The 17,470-nt window shown below is 39.3% G+C and overlaps 1 protein-coding gene across 1 annotated transcript in view; it reads left to right on the top strand.

Annotated features, from left to right (window-relative positions):
* The first annotated feature begins 9,403 nt into the window (after window positions 1-9,403).
* LOC107290483 (utrophin) overlaps window positions 9,404-17,470 on the top strand; it is a 133,391-nt gene continuing 125,324 nt past the window's right edge. The window contains exon 1 of the mRNA XM_015819364.1: window positions 9,404-9,482. Within this exon, the coding sequence (XP_015674850.1) occupies window positions 9,404-9,482 (79 nt within the window). The remainder of the gene's footprint in view (window positions 9,483-17,470) is intronic.

Raw genomic sequence — 17,470 nt, 5'->3', positions numbered from 1 at the left:
GGAACAGTCTAGACGTTTTTTATTAGTGCCACCTTAAACTAGCACAAGTCTAGTAATATAACACAATATAACATGTATATATACGAAATAGTATTGTTATTTTGTAAATAAAATGACATGTATCATAATAATTAAATTCAATACATAATTAAATTTACTTAGGACTACCTGCATTTGTATCCCCACTTTCCCAATCTTTCCAGCAAGGCGTGAGAAGGATGGAGGACTGAGAAATAATAGGAGTGATGGCAGGGGGCTTAAGCAATCATAAGCAAACAAACATTCGCCCTCTGTAAGATAGAGGGCAAAAAGAGACATCAATTTATTAATTACATTGCTTGTACAGTAGAAGGAGCCATGAAAAAAGTGAAATTTTAAATAACAGTCAGGGCTAGGATTTAGAACAGGTTACCTTAATAGATTTCAGTGGTTCCATGGAAGGAAAAAACTTGACACCAACCTTTAGTTGAAATTTACTTTGTCTGGTTGCTGATTTAATGTATTAATAAAGACACACTCAGCCCTCTCTCTCTCTCTCACACACACACACACAACGTATTTTCCATATTGTAAAAACTGTGTTTGAGTATAATAGATTTCCTTCGTAATACAATTTTATATATTTTATTTTATGCATTTAAATTTGAGAAGGGATCTGCAGTTTTTGCCAGACTCTCAAAGGAATCCATGGCATGGATTGATGGTTTTATTGTGATTTTACTGTTTTTCTACACTGCTTTGAATTTATGAGAAGACCATGTAAAAAAGTAAAAAAATAAAATGTTTTGGCCTGGCTCTCATGATAAGGCCCTGATACAATATAAGGTCTGCAATTAAAATGATACATCAGGGAAGTATCTAAACAGTAAGAATGCAGTCCAGAAATATCAGCATGATGATACATCAGATGATCCATCAATTATCTAGTCAATTTATATATTGTGAAGCCCATCATGAAATCTTAATTATGAATAGCAAAAGATATAGCACGAGACAAATCCAGCAGTTGGCATTTAATAATGAAGGAGAGGAATTCAACTCAATCACCTTTATTTATATTTCCCCCTATGGGTGAAGATTAGTCTGACATTTCAACTGGGCTGTGGCTAAACTATAGTGAGCCATTCTGTATATTAATTCCTGAAATAATACATGTTATTGTTTAGGAGGGTGTAAATGTTTTCTATTAATACTTTTGCTATAGGCCAATATATGTCAACATGGCTCTGTTAGTGTTCTTTCTTTGGGAGAAGACATTGCTTTTATTTTTCTTTTCTTTTATTTATTTATTAAAGCATTATTTGTCCACCTCATCAACTTTAATCTGGGGGGACTTCAATTCCTAGAATTCTCCAAGCAGCATACTGTAGGGGAATTCTGGGAGTTGAAGTCCACGCATTGTGTGGACATTCTCTAAAACACTGATTTAGCAAATGGGCTAGATAAAAGCAAATCTCCTCTGTGTAAAGCACGTATAGCTTTATATGCAGGTGTAAACATAACTATACATTTAACCATTTCACTGCATACATGATTTGGCTCTTTTCTTCGCAAAGCTTTGCCCCAATAGTAATACTGAGAATAGAGTAGTCTGTCCCATTTAGTACCATTTACTATAAACATTTGTCACTTTTGGAAACAGATGTTTAGGTAATGTTTAGGTAGTATTTGTTCCAGGGTGAAATGTGTGTCTTCAGCAGATAAGGAAAAAACAAAACAAAACAAAATCTATTTAGAGGAGTGACCCCTAGTGGCTCTTTGTGGTTATGAAAACTTCACAAATGCTTTGGGAAGCAAGGATTTACAATTTGGGCAAAATGTCCATGAACTAACCAGGATGACATGAAAATTTATACAGATATTGAAATGCTACAGAATTAATTATCACAATGATATAATACAAAAAGCAAGTTTTTGTTTTGGAAGGAGAAACAGAAGAATTTGAAATGTATAACAAACTATGTCATTTTGTTTGAAATGTTTTGAAATCCCCTGCAAATTTCTTTACAGGCATTCCTTGACTTACAACCACAATTGAGCTCAAAATTTCTGTCACTAAGTGAGCCATTTATTAAGTGAGTTTTGCCCCGTTTTACGACGCTTCTTGCCACAGTTGTTAAAGTGAATCACTGCAGTTGTTGAATTAACCACACAGTTGTTAAGTGAACCTGGCTTTCCTATTGACTTTGCTTGTCAGAAGGACGCAAAACACATGACCTTGGGACACTACAACTGTCAATAAATATGAGTCAATTGCCAAACATCTGAATTTTGATCACATGACCATGGGGAAGCTATAATAACGGTTGTAAATGTGGCAAACAGTCATAGGTCACTTTTTCAATGTTGTAACTTTGAATGATCACTAAACAAACTGTTGTAAGTCAGGGACCACCTGTGTAGGCACCATTCACATTCCAATGAGGCTTGGCTTTCCTCTTCAGAGACACAGCTTTATTTTGCCAGATTCTACTTTAATTAGAACGAGGCTTCTCCCACCTCGCAGCCTTGAGGGGATTGCTAGAGTGCAATTTATTTATTTTGTGTCTACATCAAACCTTAAACTACCAAAATGAGGCCACCTTCTTGACTTTATCGTTGGCCAGAAACAAATCCCTTTCAGTGGATTATACTGTAGTGATCCACAGACCAACAAGTGGGCTAGACTCTGCGTCTCTCCACATTTGCACACTGTGTTATTATCCTCTAGCAATCTCCATTTGAGCTTGTTGGTCTTAGGCACTCCCACCCTCAACCTACTCATTGTCCTCCAAGTAACATAGAGATCAGATCTCTCAGTAGTGTCAGTTATAAAGGCAGATAGATTGCCAAGCAGCTGAATTTTGTTCACATGACTGTGGGAGCACTGTAGCAGCTATTAACTTTTGTCTAAAATTTGTAAGTTCATTCAGTGTCATTGTAATTTCGAACAGTCCCTGAAAGAACTGTCATAAGTGAAGGACTACCTGCATCTATTTTGTTGGAAGATATTATATGGGTGGTCTGTTTCCTTTTTTCTGGTATTCTGGGTTGCTGCAGTGTGTCTGTATTCCTCTGAAAAATGTTCTTACACAGCTCCTCTTGTGGGAGATGGGTTTGTTATTTTGGTAATGAAGCACTTGGTTAGTGTGGGTTGTTTTTTGATAAACTTTTGTTTCTGATTTGCCATCATCTGCTCTGCTAAGGATATCCAGGAAGGGTAACATGTTGTTTTCTTCTTGTGAATTTTAGTGCTTTGAAGCTGTTGTTGATGCATGTAACCCTTGACTTATAACCATTTGTTTAGTGACCATTTGAAGTTACAGTGCTGAAAAAAAGTGACACGACTATTTTTCACATTATGACTATTGCAGCATTCCCACGGTCATGTGCTCAACATTTGGGTGCTTGGCAACTGGCATATATTTAACTGTCAACGTAATAGGGTCCCAGTACACTAGTGGTAAACATTGGACGGGTCGGCCGAAGGTTGGTCAGTTATCCCCTTCGGTCAAAATGAATTGTTGACGTACTGAGTGAATTGTTAACGACAGTAAACGAATTATTGTCACCGTTTTTTCAACATTTTACTCCGTGTTGAGTGAGTTGTTGACACCTTTAAAAACCGTCAACTGTGGTCATAAGTTGATAACTACCTGTAGTCTCATGTGTATTCTCTAGTTGTTTTACTTTTCTATTACGACGAAGTTGTCATCTACATACTGGGTCCATACTTTTAGTTGTATGTATGAGAGTGCTATAGTTTCTAGACACTGTACAATGGTCTTTGCTATGAATTCTGAGAATGGTGATCTCAGGGGTGTTCATCTGATTTGTTGATATATTTGTCCATCAAACTGAAAATAGTAAGACAGTGGTTGATGAGGTCCATGATTTTGGTATTTCAAGCTTAGTGTATTTGGCTAGGTCAATTGTGTTGTGCAGTATGCGGCCATGGGCTCTTTTACTAGTTCTTTATCTATGTGAAGAGTTCTGTGACATCAAATGAAACTATACTTTCATCTTCTATTTTTAGGACTTTGATTAGAGACACTGTATTGGGGAGTTATAATGGTATGTGAGAAAGACCTTGGGAGATGGGGGGGGGGGAACATGCTGCCTAGGAAAGATCAGATGGGGTGGAAGGACGGGAAGTGAGCTGCACAACACGCCAATAAAAAATCCAGAAAGGATCCTTTCTATCTTATGGCTGTAAAAAGAGACGGTGGGATATTTGTATTTTCAAACTTGCAAAATTTTATTAGTCTAGCCTTACAATAAAGTAAAATTAGTTCATCAGATCATGTTCCCTGTATGGTTTACCTGGAAAGTTCATGGAATATTTGCTTCTGTCTGTGAAATGTCTATGCTCTTTTGTACGTTTTTTTGGCTATATTGTAAGTTGTGGGTCTTTGATAACAATACAATTGGGCAAAGAGCTACATTGGTCTTATATATTTTTGTGTGTCCATAGACCTGTGGTGGAATGGGTCCACTGCTTTTGATTTACACTGTTCCTCTTGTGTTATTTGACCTTTCTTGATAAAGTCATTGATGCAAGCCCAACATACACAGCCTATACTTTCTCTTCAAAGAGATGAGAGATTGGTGGGGTGGGGGTAGAGGCATATTGCATATGGCAGGCCTTTAGGTACCATGTCTAACTTCACCCTACAACCATACATTCACACATCCTCTCTCCATACCAACATAATTATTATAGACTCACTGAAACATATATTCCCACAGCAGAGCCTGCATCCAGGGATAGGTGAGTGGCATGAAGTTATAATTTTTTAAAAAGATGGTAGCTTCAACAATATGATTGAAGTCCAATTCTTTTTTTTAGTATGCATCACCCATGCAAAACATGTAAATTAGGGGTATGGCTTTGATCCGTGGTGCAGTTTCTATCTTGATTTTGGGGAATCCCTCTGTGTGTGCCCCTGCACCCAAGACATAAGACCATCATCCTGCCCTTGGCAGCAGCACTCCCTCAGAGGCAGGCAAAGAAAACCACTGCCCTTGCTTGACATTAGCTGCCGCGCATCTAATGGGGTTGAAATGGGGCTAAAAATAATACAAGTCTTACTTGCTTACAGGTAATCCTCAACTTATGACCACAATTGAGCCCTAAATTTGTGTTGCTAAGCGAGATATTTAAATGAATTTTGCCCCATTTAATGATTTTTCCTGACACAGTTGTTCAGTGATTCACTACAGTTGTTAAGTTAGTAACATGATTGTAAAGTGAATCTGGCTTCCCCATTGACTTTGCTTGTCAGGTTGCAAAAGGTGATTACATGACCTCGGGACACTGTACATAAATGAATCAGTTGCCAAGCATCTGAATTTTGATCACGTGACCATAGGGATGTTGCAACAGTCTTTGAATATGAAAAAATGCTCATTAGTGTCGTTGTAACTTTGAACGGACATTACAAACTGTTGTAAATCAAGGACTAACAGTACTTGCTTGCTTACTTACTTCTTGGGGAGGAGTGGCCCAACGTATGCTCACACCATCATTCCTTGTTAATACGAGAGAGTGTATATTCTCATAAAATCAGGGAATACAGTCAATTCATAGAAAATTCTCCTTTGAAACCAGGGCTATTACTGATATATTTATTTGAAATTATTAACCGCCCAATTCCAATGGATTCTCTTCAGTCTACTCCTGAAAAGGTGGAGATGCCTTTGTAATTATCTTCACCGCACAAATTGCCCTTTTCCTGGACGTTTAACTTCCCAATCTTGCCTACAGCCCTGGGATTTCTTAGTGGTCTCCCGTCCAAGGACTCATCAGGCCCATCCCTTCTTGGTTTTTACGGTAGTTTCCTAAAGTCATCATTAGGATGCTCTTTCCGGGGCTGGCTGGGGGGGGATGTTGCTGTCCCTCCTGGCAGGGTTCGACGGCGTCCATTTAAGACCAGCAGGAGCATCTCGCAAAGGCGAGCGGCCCCGCTGATTGACAAGGCGAGCGGTCACGTGCTCCTGTCACGCCACCTCCCTCCCACAGCAGCGCAGGTCGGCTGCACCGAGGATAAGTGCGCGCCGAAAGAAAGTTCCCAGCGCAGCAAAAAAAAAGTTCGCCGAAAGAGTCAACGCTCCGGAGTGCGGGCGGAGGAGGTCTTCGCCTCGTCAGCTATCACACCTCCCTTTCCATTTGCAGCGGAGGCAGCCGAGCCGAAGCCGAGATAACTTTTTTTGGTGGAAGGTCCCCCTCGCTCTGCCCTCACCTAATAACAAAGGAGGAATCCCGGGGGCCGGGAGGAGCCGAGGGACCGCCCCTCGTCGCCGCGCCCCCTTCCTCTAAAGTTGAGCTTGCCCGGCTGGGTGAGAGGCGCTTCCCCTCCCTCCTTCGGGCGAAGCAGCAGCCGGTGGAAGTGGAAGGAGAGGCGGCTTAAGGGTTCGCGGGAGTTGCAACGAAAGAACAGCCGAGCGCGTCGGGTGAAAAGTTGGCTTTGCTTTTAGCGACTTGTTTTAAGACTGCAGCGGCGGCGGTTTGCCTTTGGCGCTGGCTTCTGCTGACGGGCGCGTCGGCTTTCTTTTGGAGGTTTCGGGGAAATCTTTAGCAAGAGCGAAGCCGTAGCAAAAAACGCCACGAAGCGGACCCTGAGGACCGACCGTCCGGCACACACCAAAGTCTCTGCTTTCTCCCCCCCCCCCCCGCAGGTAAGCTGGTGAATAATTGACGGTGAAGGGGAAAAAAAAAAAAAACTAAAGTGGAGGACAAAAGGGTCATCTGAACTCTCTTCCCAACTTCTCTCCCGCCGCCGTAATTGATTCTCGGTCTGGGGGATACTTTCCGTTGAGTAATTGCTGTGAGTGCGGGCGGGCGTGTGTTTGTGAGTGTGCGTCTTCGCTTAGGGTTAAGCCAGAGGTTGGAGCGCGGAGGGGATTTCGCTGCAAAGTGACAACTTTGTGGAGAAGTCTGCTCCACGTGGGGACGGCAGTTTATTATTAATTTGGCTTATAGTCGGTCGAGCGCTTTTTTAGAGCTGCTCTGACTTCTTGATTGTTTGGAATTTGTTTTCCCCTCTTCAACCTGGCTGCCTTGTAGCAAATGAAAGAGCGCGGGGTGGGGGGAAGATCTTTATATTTGTTTGTCTTTGAGAAGGACCATTTAAACCCCCCCCCCTTCCCTTTGGCATTAGTGATCTGACTTCGTGCTAGTAAAATGTTTTATTTAGAATGGTCTACCCGGGGACTCTTCCAGTTGAGCACATTTTGTGGAATTTATTACCTACCTATAGTGTTGGTGATGGACGTTAGAGACCGAGCTACCAGATGTAACTGTAAAACTCCGGGCAGCCGCTGGTCAGGACGAAATAATCTCTTTGCCGCCATCAAATGATGCCCAGATTTTTGTAGCCCTTTATAAAACGCAGATAGCTTTCATGGGGTTGTGTTTTATACTAGATAAAGGTTAGTTGCCTTCGAGTCAAGTTTAACTCCTGCTGACTTTATGGATCTCTTTAAAGGGTTTTTTTTTTTTTTGAGAGGTGGGGAGAAGCTGACCGCTGTTAATCTCTTGATGTATAGTACATTTCTGCAAATTGATTCCCTGTCCCACTCACTTTTAGATTTCTTGGCATGTCAAAACTACTCCCAAATATTTATCAGGCTTCACATTTACAATATTTGCACGCATTTGGTGGGAAGGGATAAGTAACAAGTCCTGAGACTTAACTTTACCTATGTCATTGGTATTTCCCGAATTGCTTTAATATAGGAGGAAATACCACTGGAAGTGCTGCTTCTGTTTGTGATCTAATTGTACTGCAGCCTTTCCCAGCCCTCCAGATTTCTTTGACTTCAGCTCCCAGAATTCCAAAATTCTGGAGCGCACCAGATTGGGGAAGGTTAGTGTAAAGAGAGTGAAGAAAGACAGCTGTTGCTTTCACTTGAAGCGGAAAGTAACTGCAGTCCTCTTTATCATCAATCTTACTCCGCCTCCTTCCTGATACATATCTGGAGGTTTTTTGGGATAGTCACTGGTTATTTTAAGGAAGAATAGCATGACCTAATCTCTGTTGGTGTTTTCTAATTTAAAATCCTGGTTGCAAGTTCTGGTTTGCAAGTAGGCTGGAACCTGAGTAGGCATTAACTAGCTTGCTCTGGAGTAGCTTGCTCTGGAGCGTTCAGAGGACCTTAGAAAAGACTGAAGTTTTGTTTGATGGGAAGGCAAAAGGTAATAACTTGAGTGTGAGGTTGGCTCTATTGTTAATTTAAAGGGGGGTAGTAACATAGTTGAATGAGCAGCTAGAGTATCCATTACATGCTGTGTGCTTGTAGAGGAGTGTGTGTACGCAGAGGTTGCTTGTAGAACTGGAAACGGCTGAAAGGTAAATTGGATGGAAACCAAATTCTGTGCTATGTGCAAAATCTGATTTGGATAGTACTGCTTGGTAACTGAAATGATCATGTGCTGAATAAAAGTCTAAATAAAATTTCCCTATCTTAAACATTATTTCCATATCTTATTATTTGTTCTGTTTCCTCTTACCCATTGTAGTTATATACCGATATTAGTGAATATCGTGTTTTTATTCCTAGTATGCCTTAAGGTTTGTTACCCTCCACTCTACTCCCAGCCTCACTGAACTTTTACCAGGTGTAGTAGTATAAACATGTGGTAGAGAATTGATTCTGAGCCCTTGAGAAAGGGTGCAGAAAAATATTAACCGTGCATTGTGCCTTTGCTAGTGTATATAGTATAACTCCTATTTTATAGAGTTTAGATAAACGAATGTGTGATTGATAACTAGTGTTTAGATAACTAATATTCCCCAATGTAGCCTTGCAGGAGTTATCCAAACTCATCCAGACAAGCTTTGGGGGTAGAAAGTAAACTGCTTTCTCTGCAACTTTTTTGTTAGTTAAACACCCACCCACCCCCAGTTTTCTGGTCTTAGACATAAAGTGCTAGTGATGAGAAAAAGTGTGAGGTTACAGATTTGCCCATACTTTTATGGAAGTATCCACTAGACCAGTGACTCCCTCAACCTTTTGGGCACCAGGGACTGGTTCCGTGGGGAGAGACTTTTCCATGGACCGGAGGGGGTGTGGTTTTGGGTGCTTCCTGCATCCTGCAGATGGGCTTCGCTTGTTTCTGCGGCCCGGTTTCTGGCAAGCCATGGCCCGGTGCCGTTCCACAGACTGGGGATTGGGGACCTGCACTAAATTCCATATAATTGTTTCAGAGAAAAAATTGTGTATAATTACATTTCATATGGTGCACTAGAATGTATTTGGAATGCAGTAAATACAGTATGTAGGTTCCAAAATAAGTATATTTGTTTTTTGTATGTGTGTTTACGTTTCAGATATTAATTTCATAACAATCAAGAGTGTGAGTTCAGCATGCAGAGATTTTAAATAATTCTATATCGTGATTTTGAACTGGGAGAAAAAAAGAATGGCCAAGGTTTTGGATATTGATAAAGGATCTGAAGGAAGTAACAATGAATTTAGCAACATCATTAAATCCAGATCTGGTAAGTTTCACTTGCAAGTAATTTTTTCCCCTAATAACATTCCACTGTAAAAACAAAGGAAGTGCTATTTATTTGAAGGGCCAGAATGCATGTTATGTACAAGTGTATGCTGATGTCCCTTTAAACAGGAAAAACTTGTTTAAGAAGGGTGTGATTCAGAACAGAGGAACAGAAGTGTAGGGCAAAGCCTTTTAACTCTTTTTTGTCCTCTGTCTTTTTGCCCTTATCCCCATTTCTGCTGCTCTTTTTCACTCCCAAACAGTGTCCCATATTTGCAGTAGAAGGATGCGTATTACGGAGTGCTTTGAGATAAATTTCAGTGCTTCAATTGACTTTTCCAACCTGTGGTTTTAACAAAAAAAGAAAAAAGAAAAGGGGGGAGAAACCATGTTATTGTGTAATGTGTAGTTTGTCCTTCTCATTCCTTTCTGATTCATCTGCTTGTCATAACCTTGTTAGGGACTTGAATCACTACTTCAAGAGGCAATTGTAATGTAATAATAATAATTACAGGCCTCTGCTTTTCTGCGGTGTAAGTCAAGTCTGCTTATTTAATCTCCTCCCCACTCCATATTCCAACTGCATTGGGTTTTATAAACTGCCATATGTCCGGTATGCCTTTATGGAATTATCTAGCAGCATTTGCTGTTTGAGGCCTGGAAAATGTACTGTGTGCATTTAATACCTTTAAATATACTAATGAGAATAAAGGTTGCATAAATCTGCAGGGGCAATTTCATAGCTAACATATTGCCTTATTTCAAAACCAGAACTGTAGCAATGAGTGGGGAGGAAGGTTTTATGCGCGCTTTGGAAATGGGGGTTTCTTGCTAAACGTTTCTTAAACTATGTTAACAAGGTGGAATTGCTTAAACTGTGTAATCTTGCACCGTGCAGGAATCAGTCTGAGATAGCTGATGTGCATTAATGCAAAAAATTTCGATAAAATGCTTTTTGATTCTTAGGTATGTTTTCTGTGAATGTCCTCTCCTTATAACCTGATAATTAAAAATCTTAGCTTTATTTTTCAGATCTTTGTAATGGTATAGTTGAGCTAAAATCCAATAAGACCTTACTACAAAGTACTCCTATTGGTTGAAATAGTGTTAATACCAAGTAGATGTGTGTAAAGTTCTATCATTGCAACTGATTTAACCAGAAGGGAAGTGCTAAACTCTGTTTACTAAAATCAAAATAAGTTTGCCTATCTTATTTATTTATAACATTTATATTCTGTATCTTGCCATCAGGTGACTCTATCTATTTTGTGGATTGTCCTGTCCTCAGTTTATTTATTAATTTATGTACTTAAGACATGAACAGACCCTTCAGGAGAATTTCTTAGGAAGCGCAGTGGCTCATGAGTTTAGGATGCTGGGCTGATGATTGGCAGGCTCATGTTTGAGACCCAGTTGCTGCCGCAGGACGAGATGAGCTGTCACATGATCCAGCTCCTGCTGACCCAGCAGTTTGAAAGTGGGTGACCACATGTAGATAAATGGGTACCACTTTGTTGGCCAAGTTCATGGGGATGTGAAAAGAGTCCCCAACTGGGTGTCCCCCAGGCAATGGTGACATCACCGTTCGATCCTTTCAATCCGGAAGCATTGGCGCTCCTGGCTGTGTTAGTAGAAGAATTTCTTGATGGAAAAGTCGTCATACTTTATAGTATATCAGGCAACAAGGTAAAAACCTGTTGTCAAAACATATTTTTGTACATTTGAAGTTTATTCCACCTTCTTGTGCCAAAAATTGTGTGTGTGTGAGAGAGGACTAAAGATAAGAAATAGATATGTGAATTCCTACCTAGAAATATATTTGTTTGGTATTCAACATATAGAAGTGATTCAATGTCTAGTTTTTACTTAATAATTCTCTTTGATAAATTGCAGTGCATGTAAAAAAACTGGCTGATTTAATAAAAATATTTTTTTTTCTAAGTTGTACATTTGTGCAACTTTTCTGAAGACTCAGATGCACAAATATCAGCTCTCAGAATTCTCAACAATGAGCATGCTAACTAGGGAATTCGGGCAGTTATGATCTGCACATCTGCAGAGTGTCTACATTTCCGGCCTAGCATTTTCATATATGTTGACTACAGTTCTCATAATTTCAGTGGTAATTTCAATGAAGTATATCTGGAGAAGGCGACAAATTAATGGGTTATGTTCAAGAATTACAGAGTAATTGTATCTGTTAACTTGAATAATTGATAACTGCAAAACTTCCTGTTGTCATAGTAGTGATCCCTGGAACTAATTGGGGCCTCCAGCAAATATTTAACTAAAGGTGGCTCAGCAGAGAATATTTTTTAAACCAGGCTAGGTTACGGATTCAGCTAGGCCAGTTATTGTCTGTTCTGCTTTCAGCAGCTCTCCAGATTGTTGGTTCTCCTTTTAACTGATTTCTGACCTTTTAACTTAGATACATCGTGAATCAAACAAGCAATTTTGGGGGGAGCAAAATGGTAGCTCTGTCATAAAACTAATGTTGCTCACCAAAAGAAATACTGGCTTGAAATCAAATATGTATAGCAATAAAAAGTCCTTTCTCTTCTGCAGAGCAGTCTTATCAAATACAGATGGTCCCTTGACTTTTATAAATGGCTTTTTAGGAATGCAGGGGCTGAAGTGGGAGAAGGAGCCAAGAAAACTGCAGAGTGAAAATGACTTTTTTCTCTGTTTTTGGAGCCAAATCATGATATTTACAGTTAGTATTTTTCAAGCAAAACCTAAACAGTAACAGTCTCTTTGAAATCTCAGTATTATGACTTAGTGACATCATCAACAATCAAATGCACTTTTGTTATGTATTTTGTTACAATGCTAATGTATTCTGGTATAGCTGCATCAGAGGCCCCCAACCTTTTGGGCACCAGGGACCGGTTCCATGGAGGTTTTTCTGTGGACCGGAGGGGGCGTGGGTTTGTGTGCTGCCTGCATTACGCAGATGGGGCTTTGCTTGTTTGCGCGGATCGGTTTCTGGCATGCCGTGGACCGGTGCCAGTCCAAGGACTGGGGGTTGGGGACCCCTGAACTACATAACTGGGGGATACAAAAATCCAGGTAGCTGCATTATTTGAATTGTATACTGTAATGCTTGTTCTTAAAGCCACCTGCCTTTAATTCAGATTGAATAAAAATACGAAAAGGCTGGATACCATCAAAGAATATTCCTATTATAGTTCTGGAGACACTGAGCATCTTCTGCAGTAAGTCTGCCAAGACAGGTAGCCTTGACATTGACCAATCATCATATTTGGTTAATCAAGACATTATAAATAAAGTCTTCACAGGATGAAAACCATCAGGCTCTGAAATAGTTTTTAGAATGAGCTTTTCTTTTTCTAGCTATTACTAATTGTTACCTAATCAGTATTAGGCAGAGGTGTTGTTGATCAGACAGAAGGCAGATCAAGGAATTGCTAGCTGTCTTAAGTGGCATCTAATCAAAAAGAACATTCCTTTCTCTCATTTTGCTTAGATTGCATTCCACTGCAGGCTCTCTGCTAGACTGTGATGTCTTTATAATATTTTTTTTTACATGAAAGAAACTATTAATTCTGAGCAGTAGCATACCATACCATACTGGATCTTTGGCCTCCCCCTACATGTGTGAAATTCCCCAGAATGCGCAAGCTAACAAGGCATTGTTGAGAGTTCTGGAGGTGGAAATACACATATCTGAAGTATGCCATGGTGAGCGAAGGCTGCCATTTTGCCTCAGTACCAGAGAAGAGGAAGTAGCTGCATCCAAGGTTAAAGAAGAAATCTATGATCTTCCTTAAGCTAGTACATTCATGTCAGAACCCTCTTCCATAATAAACAGCACAAACTTTTACAATTCCTGCACCACAGACTTGCATTCTCATAAACTGATAGTATGCCTTTCGTTTTTATACAATTTATTTTTTTATGTTTTGGTTAAATACACCAGTTAAGAACATATTTCCCAGAATTAAGCTTTGAATAGTAACAGAAAAGTATACTGTGCTGATAATAAGTTATGATTCATTAGTTTTTATTTGTTCCTCCTTCCTCTATCCACTCTTAGTCATGCATTATATTAACACTCCTTTTTTATTTTAAAGAAAATTCTGATAGGATTGATTGTGCTTTTTATATGTAATGCTGTTCATACATTTACTCTTCTGAACAAGACATACTTTTGGCAGCTGCATGCCTAGGGCTGGGAATTTATGCAGTGTTAGCCGTGTCAAATGGCAATCGATTGCATATTGCTTGGATTCTTTGTAATGGAATTTCAGTAGAGCCTGCAGACAGAATTTCTCAGTTGTGTAGAGTATAATCAAACCTCTTTATTTCAGACTGTCCTTTTGCCTACATGCTGTTTGTATGTTGTAGTGGTCAGTTGGGATGACCTTGGGGGACTGGGGAAGAGATGCTGCCTAGGGAGAATCAGATGAAAGATGCCTTAGCCTAGAACTGCCTAATGGGCAGAGGAAAAAACTTCAAAAAGAAACCTCCCTAAAATATCAGACTGTAAAAGGGACAGTGGGTGATTTGTATTATTAAACTTTCAAGATTCTGTCAATCTGTAGCCTTTCTATAAAGCAAAGTAGTTCATCTAGTTGTGTTGCCTGTCTGTTCTATTGGGAAGGCTAACATATATCTCAGTTGGATCTATAATATTTGGAGTGAATATAAGTCATTTGGGAAGGAGAAATGAAACTTTTCTACGTAAAATCTCCTTTCAGTCAAGTTTCACTTTAGGTGTCTTCAGAGCATATCCAGAAATAATTTGTCTTTGTCACCTTTTGGTGTAATTTTTTGTTTAATTTCTCAGTCTTACCTGTAGCTCTAGAAGGTCTCCCATCCAGGGCCTAACCAACTCTTCTTAGGTTTCTAGCACAGCCAAGATATACCAGAGTTAATAGGATAGGGCTCTTGCATCAGCTGTATGACAAAAAAAAAAAAAGTCCTGTCCTTGCAACTGTTCCAGGTCTGGTCCAGGATACTGAGGAAGGTTTTGCTGCTATAATGAGCAAGAGGTTGCTTAATCTAACATTGAATCTGGTTTCTGTGCTCCTCTTTTTCTTTAACACAGGGGTCTTCAAACTTGGCCCTTTTATGACTTGTGGACTTCAACTCCCAGAATTCCTCAGCCAGCATGCCTGGCTGAGGAATTCTGGGAGTTGAAGTCCACAAGTCATAAAAGGGCCAAGTTTGAAGACCCCTGCTTTAACACATGAACAGCATGCCTATATTGGATGGGATTCTCACATGGTGCAAACCTATTGTATAATTTGTTTAGGCTCATCATGTGTGAGACCTGATCATTGTGATATGTTCAGTAAGCCACAGTTAAATAAACCACGGAATAAATTGATAGGTGAACCTATATATGCCCTCATACTTGTATTTTTAATCTTAAGTCTTCTGAACCTATTTAAAACATATACTGTATATTGGAATTAAGATAGGAAATGTCTCCTTCATCTCATCCTGAATAATTGAATATTGGCATGAAATGTCAGAAACCATTGAACTACTGTAAGCATATGTCTTCGTTTTAAACAACTGCTCCCAAGTGATGTGGGGACACATGGGTTTAGTTAAGAAATTGCGTCTTCGGGGTAATGTTGTGGGGCACAGATACGTTTGTTGACGTTTCCTGATGACATTGCTAGACTCTCCCTCCCGATTTTTTTTAAAAAATATTTTAACTAAAAAGAATAGGAAATTTGCCTGCTGCAAAGCAAAATGATAGCCTCCAGTATCATTTTTATATGCAAAAAAGCCAAAGGACCACAAAAAAGCTTTCTTGGAGTTTAAAAAGGATGATGATGTTCTGGTAAGTCAGTGCTTAGTTTAGAAGCCCCAGTTAAGAGGGAGCATCAGGATAGCATGTCCTGCAATATTGTGCATTTTTTTCAGCTGAACCAAACTAGTTTGCTGTAAGTGCAGTTCACCTACCATTCAAAGTTACAGTTTCTTTGGTAGGTCACAGTTGACGAGATTCAGCTAACACCCTAAGCAAACAGATCACATTAAGGATTAGGGTGATATGTGAATCAGGCCCACATGTGTCCTTTCTATGACCATTCCCTATTATAGCTTTGCTTTGAAATTTCTAATCCTCGCTTCCTTCTGACATAAGTCAACCATAAACATTTGCCTTTGTGATGCAACTTTGTTATTTATTTTTATATTGAAGTCTGTGTGGTCTGTTAAAATGCCTATGTATAATTCTTCTGTCAAAATGTACAGTTGGTTGGTAGTATTTTCTTTTGTGAAGTTTTCCCTCCCTCCACTCCAGTTTGATTATATAGACTTAAAAGATTGCATACTGCAGTGTTGTTTACTGTGTGCCCCACTGGAGTCAGTAACTGTTTCTTGCTGAGTTGTAGGCTGCATGGCAAGCGTTATGAAAGCAGGAATTCTGAATACCTTTTCTTTCATGTTATTGTTTTCTCAGACTTGGTAAGTGTAATGTTAGATATTGCTTTGATGGTTACATTCAAAACAAGACTTCTTTGTCCACGAGCAGAAAAAGTGAGTCAAATGAGATTCTAACTTTCCAATATTGATAGCTTATCATTGTTGCACATAATTACTCTCCCCTCTTTTTGTGTGTGTCTGTGGCCTAGCATGTGTCTTTTGTGAGACTTGGAAACAAACTAACTTTTAGGATTCAAACATAAACATAAAGGCACTTTTATTTTTATTTGGTCATTTATTTATTTTTCTTTTACAATATCAGGTAGCTGCATTAATATAATTCTAAGATACATGAAAAGCATAAAGGGTACTTTTATTTCCCTTTATTGAAATTTGTTGTTAATGAGGAGAGAAATTGCTTGGAACCATTGCAGAAAAAAAAGAGACAAGAAAAATAATAGAGAAGAATACTAATAATAGAAGAAGTGATAGAGGGAATTGAAGTTGCCCGAACCTTGGGCGAAGATGACCATGTCATACTGGAATTCAATATAATGCAAACACAAGCAATAGAATATCCAACCAGTGTCTTAAACTTTAAAAGAGCTGATTTTAACAAACTCAGAGAGAGAGCCTAAGCAAAATTTCATGGATAAAAATCTTAAACTCAAGAAGCATGGGAAACACTGACAAATATAATCATAAAAGCCCAGTCCAACACAACACCACTAAAAAAGAAAAACAAGAAATCCAAGAAGAAACCAGCATGGTTGCACAAAGATCTCTGTGATAAACTGAAAGACAAAAGAAATAAGTACAAAAAATGGAAAGAGGGACACATAACTAAAGCAGAATATCAGCAAATAGCCCGAATCTGCAAAGATGAAATCAGGAAAGCAAAGGCTCAGAATGAACAAAGAGTTGCAACAAAAGTAAAAGATAATACAAAAGTTTATTTCAACATATAAATAACAAAAAAAAAAGTTAAGGAAACTGTTGGTCCACTAAAGAGAGACGATGGCAAGGCAGTAACAGGTAGTAGAGAGAAAGCAGAGCTGCTTAACTTGTCTGAAATGGTATAGGGTCTCCTGTTTGAGCAGGGGGCTGGACTAGAAGACCTCCAACGTCCCTTCCAGCTCTATTCTGATTCTGAAAAAAAAGGAAAAACCATTGAGATAAGCGAAGTAATAGTTTGATACAGTTTTCATATAAGGTGGCAAGAAACAAGTAAATAAAACATACTATCAATGAACTTTAGGTTTTTGGAACATTAAGTCAACAAATACTCGACCAAATAAATAACTTGTAATATGAGGGAAAGGGCAACAATGTATAGACTTCATTTTTGAAATGGTTTCTTCCTTATACTTTGGGATAAGGCAGGAGTGGGCAACTATGGCTCCTTACAACCTGTGGGCTTCAACTTCCAGAATTCCTGAGCCAGCCAAGTCCACAGGTCGTAAAGGGGCCATAGATGCCCACACCTGAGATAAGATGTTTTTTGTAACAGAAGAATGGGTCCAGTGGTATTTAAATCTGCATGGTCTTAAAACTGAAATAGGAGGTTTTTTTTTGTATGGAGAG

This window comes from Protobothrops mucrosquamatus, unplaced genomic scaffold (genome assembly GCF_001527695.2).
Source record: "Protobothrops mucrosquamatus isolate PMUCROS unplaced genomic scaffold, P.Mucros_1.0 scaffold907, whole genome shotgun sequence".
Taxonomy (NCBI): domain Eukaryota; kingdom Metazoa; phylum Chordata; class Lepidosauria; order Squamata; family Viperidae; genus Protobothrops; species Protobothrops mucrosquamatus.
The sequence above is the reverse complement of the archived record's forward strand: the minus strand, read 5'-3'. Positions and strand labels throughout refer to the sequence as shown.